The following is a 12981-nucleotide window of genomic DNA, read 5'->3' as shown; positions in this document are numbered from 1 at the left end:
AAAACAAATTCAAATATTTCTTTACAAATATTCTTCTTCTAATGCCGAATCTGTATTCGGATGTAGGCAACTACCATGGGCAGACATAGTTTATGGCCCGTGCGAATTCCTCCCCATCATGGGCAAGCCGAAACAATTTTTTGAGTCCGGTCCCATCTATGACCTGATTTTCTAGAGCCAAGAGAGTTTTTTTCTCCTAAGCCATCGATTGGCTACGTTTACACTACCGATATCTACACTAGATCCACCCGATATTTAGGAATTTTTCCATATCCAGTTCCCATATTGCAACCTGTGGTTGCTATTTAGAAACTGGTTATGGAAAAATTCCTAAATATCGGGTGGATCGGGTGTAGTTATCGGTATTGTAAACGGTAATTGGACTATTCGTCACATTGGAGTGGTCACAAAGACATTTTTTGCCATGAAAATCGCGAATACACAATATTTGGCACTCAAGTTCAAGTTTTCGGCTGCCAGATGTTCCGTTATAGAGATTTTAGTGACTTTGTGACGAGTAATTTGTGACCAGTAATCACCGAACCAGTGTAAACGTAGCCTTTGCCTTTTATTTTCGGTACTATGCCACCGCGCACACATACACTGACATAATTAGGCGCATGCAGTGGTGTCATCCTAATGGTTTCCATGGGATTCCGGAAACCCGTTGTTAAAAGTCAAAAATTTCCGGATACCCAATATTTAATCTAAAAATTCATATAATTTTTGTCAAAAATTATACAAATGTTGAAAATTTAATGAACTTTCTTGTAATAGTGCTTTGGACGAAAAAAATGTATATATATATGTAGGTATATACTTTTTCAAAATAAAATTGGAAACCCGTTGTTCCAAAATCGGGGTGACACCACTGGGCACATGCACACAAAATTGCACAGTACTGCATGTGTGCACAAAATTGCCGATCATAATCAGTGCCGGCCTTACACCCAATGGCGCCCTCGGGCAATTTTTTCTAAACACCCTTAGAAAAAGATTTCACCTTTAGCGCTCTAATCTAAAATTTTGTATGGCTTTTGGCGCTCTAATTTTAAATTTTGCGCATCGTGTGGCGCCCTAACTTATTTGGCGCCCTCGGGCGTCGCCCGACCCAGCCCCCCCTAAGACCGGCACTGATCATAATGCAAGATCTCAGATCAGGCTCGATCATTATGATTTATGAGCATAGAATGCATAGAATCGCTCTCAGCCTCCAAAAATGTTGCTACAAAAACTCTGCTCGGCAGAGTTTGTTCATTGTTTGCCAAACTTCGTCTCTCTCTCTCTTGTCTCTCTTCTGACTTGCCGTCTCTCTCTTCGATGGCTCGCTTTTAGACGATACTTTTGTTAAAAATGACCATTCTATGCATTCTACTTCTATGTTTATGAGCGATCTATGGCAAGCATATAATAAGGTTTTATCTTAGCTTGGTTTTGCGCATCAAACCAGAGAAATGTTATATTAATATAAGTGGCTTTAGGCGTCATATTGTTGTCAAGTGACGATTGTTCACAGATAATCTTAAATAATTTTAGCATCAGTCGTATTTGATGCTTGGTGCTCGACGTTTATCCGATAAAAACTTCTCTGTTTGTTTATATTACTCGCAAGATGGGCAAGCATCGGTAAAAATTGCACAATGCATTCAAAAACACAGAATAAACAACATGGGTTACATTTTTATAAGTAAACTAGTGTTGGACCCGTTGATTTCAACGGGTGGTTTCGAAAAGGAATTGAAACTCGAATAAAAATAAAGTTAAAGATATTGAATCGACTGGTTTCGGAAAGAAATTGATGCACGAATTACGAAGTGATTACGAATTACGAATTACGTTTTGTGCATCGCCGACCTCCTGACGCCTTTGCCCCCGATGCCTCCGTCCCTCCGGGGCCTTCGGCCCCAGCGCCGCCGACGCCTCCGGCGCCCCCAGCACCCCCGATGCCTTCGGCACCCCGGGGGCTTCGCCCCCAGCGCCGCCGACGCCTCCGGCGCCCCCTGGTTGACGGTTGATCGTCCGTCACATATATACAAATATACAAATATACAAATATACAAATATATTTAGCGACAGTCCGTTTTTATATATATTATTGATCCGATTGTATTCCGTGCGATGTAGCGAATTTATAAAGACGTACCGCGTAAAATTGACAACAATTATTTATTCGTAAGGGCCCCTCTATTCTTATTACATTTCTCTGCATCAAACGGTTAACCATCGGCTTCATTTCGTCGATCCATAAAACTTGCAAATACCCAACGAATAGAGCGTATGTGGGGCTGTAGGTGTGCGCGCACGGCGGTGGCATTCACATAAGGGATGAGTACCCTATTTTGCTCTCTATGATTGTTTGTAGAAGGGAATATTTGGAGTCGCGAATAACGTGGCCAAAATATTCCATATTACGGCGCTTTACCGTGTCAAGAAGTTTTCTCTTTTTATGAAGAAGCTGGAGGACCGTTTCGTTTCTTACATTCTCCTTTCATGAGATCTCCGGTAACACCACATTTCAAAGAGCTCTAGCTCTGCTCTAGCTCTAAGCTCTGTTCAGGCTTACTACTACGACGCAAACGATGCTGTTAATGTCGACGTCCAAATCAACGACGCTAAACTAAAATATACAATACAATCGTTCACTTCACCTTGCAATATTTAAAATTAGACTCAAATATGTTAATATTTATTATTTCCAAATTAAAAAGCTGCAGTTAAGGTCCAGTGGCCACTCAAATTAAAACAATACATTAACGTCAAGATAATATTTCATTTTCAGTAAGCCAGCATGAGTATCATCGAGGGTACAAAAGGTTCTCAGTGATGTAATAGAACTATTTATTTTTTTCTTTAAAATCTGAATGACCGTATATTTTAGTGTTTCCTTTGTAGGTAATCAATAATATCAAAGCTTACCGCGTACACAATTCAAGCGCAATTAGAAACTTAAGCCTCATTAAGTCAACCATTTTCAATCAAAACAACACAAGTTTAAGAAATAAATCAAGATCAAAGGACAATCTCGATAGATGGAACACATTCCTCTACCCGTGCCAAAAGAATGACCTCAATTCGAACAATATGATTCAATACGACCCCTTCGATAGGTAAACCTGATGATTTAAATGTGACCACAGCTCGAATTCTGCGAAAATACTATTATCGTAAAGGCGTAACATTAAATAAATGGAAATTCTTTCATTGCATTTTTCGTTACATATTATGTTACAATGATGTTTCTTACTACAGCGTTTTCGCCTGGTCAAATTTAGCATTTGGCGTATCAGACAAAAACTGTATTTTTTTCTATTACGGTGATTGTGTAAAATGGATAAATTTAAAAAAGGTCAATTTTCAGAAACAAATTCGCAGGTTAGCTGATAAGTACAAAATCGCAGTGAACGTATGTACGAGCAGTGCAAATGGCGAATCGATATTTTATATCGCGTCGTCGCACAACTCGCCAGTCATGAATCTCACTGTCACATAGTATTTTTGCAGTGCTTTCTTACGTCAAATTGATTATAGATGTGGTATTAATTTAAATACACTGATTTGCCAATTTTAATTGTCTTTAAACTAGAATAAATGTAAGTTTTTTTTTCATCTACCTTTTATGTTATTAGAAGAGAAAACACTGTCATTTTATATCTATTACTATTATTAAACATTTACAGAACTGAAAAATGGCAGAAGGAACGTACGAACACGCTTGCATGCGTGCCGAGCTTTTAGGATTGGAAAAACCAAATGAAGAAGAATTTTATCGACATCAACCTAAACCAAATATAGACGAAAGTCTGATGGCTGCTCAGTTCGAAGTGAGTGTCTATATATTTTTTTATATAAGTTTATTAAAAGAAAAACTTACTCCAAAGCTTCTAGTGTACGTTCCCGGAAACTGAACGAAAGTCTATCTTAGCAATTACCGCTCGAGTTAGTACGTTTAGATAAAAATAAAAAATATGGAGATATAAAACCAATCCTTATGAACGCGGTGAAATAAAAAACTGACCAAACAAATGCAAAATAGCACAGAGAAAAAATCCATAAAAAAAATATATTTTTGACTTTTAAAATTCGCTAGAAAATTAATTATTAATATTTTAAAACAATAAAAAATCACAATTAATAGAAAAAACATCTGACTATTGATTCCAATACTCACTCTGAGCACAGCAATACTAGATTTTGAATTAAAGACCGCAAAAGCCAAAAATCTGTAAAAAGTGCGCATTTTTTTAAACGCTCATATCTCGTAAAGGAGACCCAAACAACAAAAATCATATTCGAATTCAGTGGGTTAAACTTAGTAAAGATTGGTTAGTCTCTGCCCTGGTATTTTTTTTTGTCGCTCAGTGTTATTATTAGTGCTTAATGTTTTAAACTTCCCCTCGATTTTAATATCTGTATTTATTCAATACTTATTTCAGGATATCTCGCTTCAAAATGATGAATTAAAGCAAGTAGGTGGAGGGTTAACCGAATTAAATACAATTTTATCGGGAACGCAAAAGAAACTTAATAAAATAAAGGTATCTATAAAAAAAAGTAATAGTGAAGTATTAATAATAGGAATGTATTATTGATGTATATATTATTAATAAAAATCCAGGGTATGTATGGAAGTCTGACTGATATAATACGTAATAAGATAACTGGCTCCAGGGACAACATTTCGTATTCGACTGATCCGAGCTACTTGCCTCCGGATGGTGCTGGTCCCTCCGGCACCGGAGCCAATATCAACGAAGCACTCAACGATCTGGAAACAATGAAATCAAACCAGGATAGAAGTATCGGAATGGAAATCAATCAGCAAGTCTCGTCGCAAGTCGACAAATTGGATTCCCTGCTGAACAAGGCCGACACTGCGCTCTGTTCAATGGAGCACCAAAACAAGCAAATGAAGAAAGTTTTAAGAAAATAATCAATGAAACAGACACAACCCATTGTTCTGTCGTTGTGAACGGTTTGTGGAAATCAATCATTATTACCCAACAGTGGTCGACAATATTTGTATTCACTGTTATGTGATACGAGAGCTGTGTGTAGTATCTTCGGAATATAATCTATCAGCTTTGATGCATTACATTATTGCTTATGATAAGTATAAGTAGTTGTTTTTGGATAAAATATTTTATACTGTTACATATTGGGCGAGTTTTTTTTATATTAAACAGCTGAAACGAATCAAATATACAGCTTCTTGATTATCAACTATTGGCAAAAACATTAATTCTTATCATTAAAATATTTCGAATATCCAAACTAATTTCAGGCCAAGTTGTTTATAAGAAAATCAAAGGTGGACAGTTAAAGGTATGTGTTTAAGCTTATACAAGCGATTAATAATCTCAATTATATATATGCAAACCATGCTTCGCTGACCACCATTGAAAATAATGCGTTAAATGATATATCAGGAGAAAGGGCAGATAGATGCATATGATAAAGATGTTCTATGCAATATATTGCATAGGTATCCAAAAATCATTGATTGTGATTGAAACAATAATTCAATTTAAGTACGTAATATAATAATGTAGGTAAAGCAATTTGAAAACATTTAATATATACTATAATTCTACAAATTAATAATGAGATAATCATTCACTTTTCGACTGACAAAACTACTTATATATGAATGATATGATTTAACTGTAACTAATCATGATATGATTTAACTGTTAGGTGAAGGTTTATCTTCTTTGTTTATTAGTTAATTGAATATTTAATCAAATTCGTATGTATGTATGTACATATGTACACCAATGGCGACTATAATAAAACAGGAACATATATTTTAAACTGGAAGGGTTGCGGAATTAGCTGCCATTGAGATACACCAATCTTGTTAATATTAAATTGTGCAATAAATCAACTTTCGCTTTTGGATGGTTGATCATTAAGGAGCATTTTTTTCTAAAAGTAAGTATACTGGTGTAATGTTATTTACATTGGGTAGACGCTTTAGTATGTAATTGGTACTTTGGTTTTGAAAGTTTCGTCAAATTAACCTTGTATTGATTACACTGAGCAACACAAAATTTCACCAGAGCAGAGGCTAATCAATCTTTACTAATTTTGACCCACTGAATTCGAATATGACAATTAGTTCAATAAAAGTGAGTATTGGAATCAACAGTGATATGTTTTTCCTATTGATTATGATTTTTTATTGTTTAAAAATACTTATAATTAATAATCTAGCCAATTTTAAAAGTAAAAAGTATATATATTGTTGCGTAGAGGTGGGTGGAGGATCCAAGTAAAAGGCCAAAGTCGTGTCACAACATTTATTAATGATTAAGGAGATACAGTGCTCCGTCCAGAATGTCTTGATATCGCCTAAGTACCGCCTTATAACGGATCGGTCGCTCAGGGCATCTTCGACGTCCGGTTACTTCCCTATTGTTTAGGCATGTACCCGGATATGTATTACCACGACACCCAGTCCCACGGTATCGTTCACTTCTGAGAAGGGACCAATAGCGGCCATTGTTTAGCCTACTTGCACATAGTCTAGAGATAATCCTTGAGACCAATTATAACGGTCACACAGTCTCTGGGATGCTACTCAATATTTTTTTTTATCTAAACGTACTAATTCAAGCAATAATTGAGTTAAAAAATGTTGTCGTTGATGTCGCATGTTGTTATAATATCAAGAGAAAAAATGTGTAAAAATAATATGTATATTTTTGACATTTAAAATTCGCTAGATAATTAATTAAAATAATTTTAAAAGATTATAAAATCACAATCAATGGAAAAAAACAATGCTTAATTATTCCAATACTCACTTTTAGCACAAAAATACTAGATTTTGAGTTAAAAGTTGCAAAATTGCGCAATTTTAAGCGTTCATATCTCATAAACGAAAGTAAACCAACAAAAATCATTGTCATATTCGAATTCAATGGGTCAAATTTAGTAAATATTGATTAGTCTCCACACGGTAACTAAAATACGTGATCTTTTGTTGATCAGTGCTATTAGTAGACAAAGAAAGCACCATTGTGGCCATTAGAATTCGCACTTATGTTATTTAATTTTAAAATTTAAAAGACCAACTACTGCGGTCTCTCTCCTATAAAATTGTAACTCACAATAAATTATATCAATATGTTTATTAATTATTTAGATTTTTTTTATAAAAATGCTCCTCAATTTAGTTGCAGTCAATTATTTAATAAATGACGTGCATTTAGTTAAATTTTTTTACGGTATACCATACTATAAGTGTTTTAAATTTTTGTACACTTGTTGAATACTTTTGTAGTAGTTGTTGGTAGATTTTTTAAAATTTAATAAAAGTTTTGCTTCCATATATAATTTTTTATTTAAAACTGAAATACACAAACAATATCGTATATGTATATATATAGAGAAAAATAATCACACAAAATCATAAAATCATCATTTACACGCTATTGTGACAATTTTTAAACGAATACGAAAATTTAACATCTAACTTACATCACTCATTAGAGGCCCTGCTATTTTTTTCCCAATTCACTACAAATTTACATATTCCACAACCGGAAAAGATTAAAAACTAATGATGAAATTCGTTTTCAATTTTTACAACACTTCTACAATTAAAATTTGATTTAATATATATAATACATACACACACGGTTTGCAATGAGATTAACCGTATAAATGACAGCATTATTTTTGATTTAAAACAATTTTCGAAATTATTCGAGCTTGATTGTCAAGCTCGAATAATTTCTATAAAAATCACAAAAAAAGAATTGAGTATAATTGTGACGCTGCACAGATCATCTTATTAGTATAAAAATTAATATAATAGCGAAATTAAAATTAGGAACAATTCATTACACTCTGGATAAATTAAATTTCATATACAAAATATTCATGCTGCACATTCATTATTTGTTCGAGTATATCAAAAAAAAAAAATTATATAAACTAAATCAAATCCAGGAATAAAAAAAAAAATCAAAAATAAATTCACATGTACATCATTTCAGCCATCGTCGACATTTGTTTAGGAATATCTACCAATACTTCAAAATAACTAGCGAGTTCGTAAATTGTTATATCGGACATGGGATCTAGTGACTGTTGTTTGAAAGTGTTGCACTTTGTTTTATCGATATTGTTCTCACTAATGCACACGTCTGTCTGGAGAGCATCGCCGAGTTCATCTAATTTAGTTCCGGCGTATTTGAATGTGGGCTGCTTTAAGATTTTTCCATTGTGTCTTTTGAAAGTCACCGTATTCTTCGTGGACCTTTTCAAGTACGGGCAATGGCATCTCGTAGGCCATATCACCGCTGGACGGGAGCTGCATTTGCTGCGACGTTGAAATGGATTATCTTCGCATGTGAACACCTCGTTTCTCCGACCGGATATCGATTCTAATTTTTCGAGTTCCTCCGAAAGATTTTGATCCTCTGTAGACATTTTTGATTTTTAGATTGCTGGAAAATTTTTACAATCGTATTAAAATCCAATATTCAAAATATGTACATATCATCATATATACATATAATAGCGATATTCTGTGTGGGTAAACGGACTACTAGTCATATGTGAACCAGTCACAGGACAACCGGTCGCTCTAGATCGGTCACACGTGATCACCCGTCACACTAAAACTGGTCACACCCGAAAATTGGTCACGAAAAAACTGGTCACACCCAAAAATTCGACCAATTTTTAATTTTTGGGTATGACCAGTTTTTTCGTGACCAATTTTCGGGTGTGACAAGTTTTAGTGTGACGGGTGATCACGTGTGACCGATCTAGAGCGACCGGTTGTCCTGTGACCGGTTCACATTTTACTAGTAATCACCGAAACCTCTGTGTGTCTGTGTACGATACTTCTATATTTACTGTTTGCTACCAATGTTTTCTCTAGGGCAATAAGCCTCGGAGCATTGAGCGCCATCTATTGAAAATTTATTTAACTAATTAATCATTTTTTATATTGTTTATATGTAGGTAGGCAGGTAGTTTTTACCATATTAATTTTCATATTAAACAATTAAATATAAATATATTTAAAAGGTATTTGAAAAAATGCAACCGCGAGCAGATTGAACACAGGACCGACACATTCCGTTTAATTTTTTTAAAATTAATAGCTTAATATGCCATTACCCAAGCGATGATATTTCATCGGGTACAACACTAGTATATAATGTAATATCACAATTAAATGATATGTATATACGTATTCCCAAAGTTCAATAAAATAATAATGAAATCTTATAGTGTATAGGGTTAACTCTTATGGTGTATATTATAATCCTAATTTTGTAAGATTAGTATGCTACCATACAAATGTCACAAGCACTGATTCAAATATGACGTTGAATGCATAATTGTCACCTAGTGTTAAATCAACAGGTAATGTATTACAATTGTGAATACTCGTATAAACACACGAGGACGATATTGCGAAGTCTGTATGTCAGACGTTTGTGATGAATATTTACAGTGCCAAAGGCATTGTGGTGGGTGGGCCGGATTGCAAGGGTTGAGGGGTGCGTAGTGAGTAATTTTCTGGGGTCCGTGGAGGGCGAAGGGGGCGATGGGGGCCACGGGGGCTCCGTTTGTCACCTGTGAAAGCACACGAACCGCACATGAGTCTCGCTAGTTGTCTGCTTGTAAACACGACTGCGACATTGCACACGCACGACCTAACAGAGCGTATCACGGCCATTATCATTTTGTGCAATTGTCGCAATATCATCGTCCAACTATCGTTTTTCTCAATGATAATATTTTTAAATTGCTTAAAAGAACTTTAATGATACTGACTGTTAATTTTAGAATGGAAAAAAAAACACACAACTTTTATTTACGAAATATAAATTAATATGTAAAATTACTCTGGTTTCTTTTCTTTTTTTAAATGGGTATGAAAATTATAGGGTTGGGTGATAGGTTTCGACCACTTCCCCGTCTATGGAGACTCGGTTGAGTTTTGAGGAATATCCTTATTGTAAAGTTAATAGAAGTATTCAACAAGTACAGTGAAATCGCTGCGAAGAAGGCTAGTTGCTTGTCTTAAGTGGAAGGTCTGACTGAACTGTTTTTGAGCTCATGGTGGCGTGGCTGGATGAACTGCCCTGTTGAGTCCACTATGGGGGCTTTATATACGGTCCAAATGACCTTGTCTGGAGGTCGCGCCCTAGAGCTGGTTAGGGGTTGATTTGTCCTTCTATGGGGGGTCGCGTCCTGCACTTGTTTAGCGGTCGACTTGACTTTCTTTGGAGGTCACGTCCTGCAGTTGTGTTTAGGGGTCGACCTGCCCCGTTCAGGAGATCGCATCCTATGGCTATGTTTAGGGATCGACTTGTCCTTGGTGCGTAGTACGTGTTTACCATGTATTCCTATAACATATATTTCAAACCCATTATCTATTTCACAAAAGGTCAGACATTATTATTTTGGTAAATGGATTATTGCGCAAATTGCGATCACGTGCACGACAATCGCGAATACAGAATATTTGGCACTCGAGTTCTTGTTAATACAATATTTGATTGATTGATGGAGTTTTTGGGTGCCAGATGTTCCGTGACCGAGATTTTAGAGCCGTGCGCGAGATCGACTTTTGCGGAATGATCACAGAACCTATTAATTTATATGGAAAGCTGAGATAATTTCAAGTTTTATAATCTTCGTTTTTATATAAATCAGAAAAAATCAGCGTTAGGTCGCGCTGTTGATTTAATTCAGTAGAACTGTTCAAATAAGTAATCTTATCACAGAATTCATATACCTAGTAATTTAAAAAAAATCATACTTAAGGCACAATAATAACAAAACAAATATTTTTTTTAGAAACGTGTTTAATTTTTTCTTCAGAAATAATTATGAAATTAACTTCAAGAAAGTTTCCGTGTACATTTTGTCACGCACATTTATTCCATTAAGAATAAAGAGGCAATAAAAATTAAGTATTAATATAAAAATCACATTATATAATAGGTTAAGGGTTTTTCGATGCTAATCCTTTTGCAGAGATGGTGGATACATCTTCAACGCCATTTTTACCAATGATGACTACTTTGAAATTGGGTATGTTAATAACGAGACGATTGTGTATTTCTGTAATACATTTTTCCATTAATTGGTAGGCATCTTCTCGTGTGTGAGCTGCAAAATTATTACGATCGTTATAAAATTGTACATTGCAGTTAGATTGTATAATAAGTAAGCGTATAATTGTGCAATATATACTTGTAGATTTATAGCGATCCATTATCGACAGAGTCAGCATACCACCGTAACCGAAAGCTGCATAATCACACTTGATCATAGCCCCTAAATAATCCATATGATACAAAGACGTGCCTTCCATATCGTCATATCCACCCATCATCATATTAACTGCATACGGCGACTGTAAAAAAATATAAGTTAATAAATATTTTAAAACATGTATGAATAAAACAATGTCAATTGAATTACCCGGCTACGCAGAGATTTAGTTAGATTATATCTAGTGAAATTAGCGGCGGCTGCTGGACTCATTTCATATCCATTTCTAATTTTGTACAAATGGATATTCTTTTGAATGTATTCGGCAAATTGTACCATATCGCCAGCTTCGCCGATGGTTGCCATTACCATTTTACTGGTGAGATTGAAGAATTTGTGCTGATCTGAAATCAATATACGAATTGTTTTAAATGCGGTTCTAAGAAATACATTGGTTCAGATCTTTAAATAGCGAACTGTTCAGGTTAATGAAATCAAATAGATTAGTTTGACTAAATTTTCACAATAATTTTTTTTTGTTTTATCGTTTGGCAATTATTTTTCTTCCAAATGTTTCCTCCAGTTTTCAAACTTCTGCGGTAAAAAAATAGGATACCATAAAACGTTATAAAAAAAGCTTGTAAAAATGAGAACTGTCAAACGTAATACAATTGTTTAATATACATAATACAACTGATGTGTTAATTTGCTTTGTAGTAAGGATTTTTATTTCAAATGGTGAGGGCATATCTCTAATGGTGATGCGTCATGTTGGTATTCTGTTTGAAAAGCAAGAATCGCCGGTTATGGGAAAAATAAATATAGGTTATCTTTACCGTCTTTGGCGATGAGAAGTCCACCCATCAGCTGGTTGGCATCTGCCGCAATCATCACGAAATCATCGAACCGGATGCCGACAATGCACTCCATGTTGTCTTAAAATCTGTTAACTGGCAGCCGTCAAACAAGCCGACCCGCAGCTCTAGCACACGATGACAAGCACAAGCAGCAACGCCGAACGCAACGTGCATTTCAACGACCATGATCTTCCGCCCTCTTTTGCTTGTCATTTCGAATGGTAATTTCAAATTCTTTCGATTTATAGAGTTAATTCTTCGTGACATCACATCGAACTATAATAAAATCAGTTTCATTTTTTTTATTGGTTTTAAATGTCGTTTATATTATAGAATAAATACTAAGTTGTTGGGTATTTGGATTAAAATAAATTTAAACCAATTGACGTTAAACTAATATATTGCTATCATAGTATATATGTATGTACGGTAAATGGGTTACATCTAGGGCTGCCAAGCATCTCGGTATTCCGGGTTTGTTTCGGTTTCAAGCCTCTCGTCCTGGCGTCCCGAAATGACCTTTCGGGACAGCCAAATATCCGGGTTTTCGATAGCTGCTTATTGACATTTCATTGTTCAGACATACCGACCCCCCGCAGTTATGAAACTGCAAAATAATCCATGGTTAAAAAAGTAAGATAAGCGAGATTGAGAAAATCATTTTTTTTTCAATCGACTTGGAAATATGTAATGAATTTCATTTAATATTAAAATAACAAAATAAACTGGAACAAAAGAAAGGAAATACTAGGTTATAAAAGGAAGGATCTTAGATGTAATTTGTTAAGTTTACGCTTTTTCCAAAGTTTTTTTTATCATTCTTGTAATATCTGTGCCTGGGGGGGATATAATTAAAGTGTTTCGGAATGGATAT

General features: G+C 35.0%; 5 protein-coding genes across 5 annotated transcripts in view; 1 reads left to right on the top strand and 4 right to left on the bottom strand.

The window, feature by feature from the left end:
* The window catches only part of LOC143920212 (uncharacterized), a 262942-nt gene extending 260947 nt beyond the window's left edge, over positions 1-1995 (bottom strand). Inside the window, exon 1 of the mRNA XM_077442976.1 lies at positions 1694-1995. The gene's annotated coding sequence lies outside the window, so the exon portion shown is untranslated. The remainder of the gene's footprint in view (positions 1-1693) is intronic.
* Positions 1-12981, bottom strand: part of LOC143920219 (queuosine 5'-phosphate N-glycosylase/hydrolase) — a 529776-nt gene that overhangs the window by 339148 nt on the left and 177647 nt on the right. The window lies entirely within an intron of this gene.
* Positions 3681-4930, top strand: LOC143920415 (uncharacterized). Its single transcript, XM_077443299.1, has 5 exons — positions 3681-3821; positions 3886-3936; positions 4200-4211; positions 4434-4535; positions 4616-4930. The coding sequence occupies exons 1-5, from the start codon at positions 3687-3689 to the stop codon at positions 4928-4930; spliced, it is 615 nt and encodes a 204-aa protein (XP_077299425.1). The 5' UTR covers positions 3681-3686.
* On the bottom strand, positions 7316-9690 carry LOC143919543 (uncharacterized). Its single transcript, XM_077441911.1, has 2 exons — positions 9601-9690; positions 7316-8456 (listed from the first exon to the last, which is right to left on the bottom strand). Exon 2 carries the CDS (start codon positions 8437-8439, stop codon positions 7984-7986), a length of 456 nt encoding a protein of 151 aa, XP_077298037.1. The 5' UTR covers positions 8440-8456; positions 9601-9690; the 3' UTR covers positions 7316-7983.
* LOC143919814 (proteasome subunit beta type-2-like) lies at positions 10828-12307 on the bottom strand. Its single transcript, XM_077442353.1, has 4 exons — positions 12087-12307; positions 11461-11654; positions 11230-11392; positions 10828-11145 (listed from the first exon to the last, which is right to left on the bottom strand). Exons 1-4 carry the CDS (start codon positions 12178-12180, stop codon positions 10979-10981), a joined length of 618 nt encoding a protein of 205 aa, XP_077298479.1. The 5' UTR covers positions 12181-12307; the 3' UTR covers positions 10828-10978.

Source organism: Arctopsyche grandis, chromosome 12, assembly GCF_051622035.1.
Source record: "Arctopsyche grandis isolate Sample6627 chromosome 12, ASM5162203v2, whole genome shotgun sequence".
NCBI classification, from domain to species: domain Eukaryota; kingdom Metazoa; phylum Arthropoda; class Insecta; order Trichoptera; family Hydropsychidae; genus Arctopsyche; species Arctopsyche grandis.
This window is presented reverse-complemented; position numbering and strand designations above follow the sequence as displayed.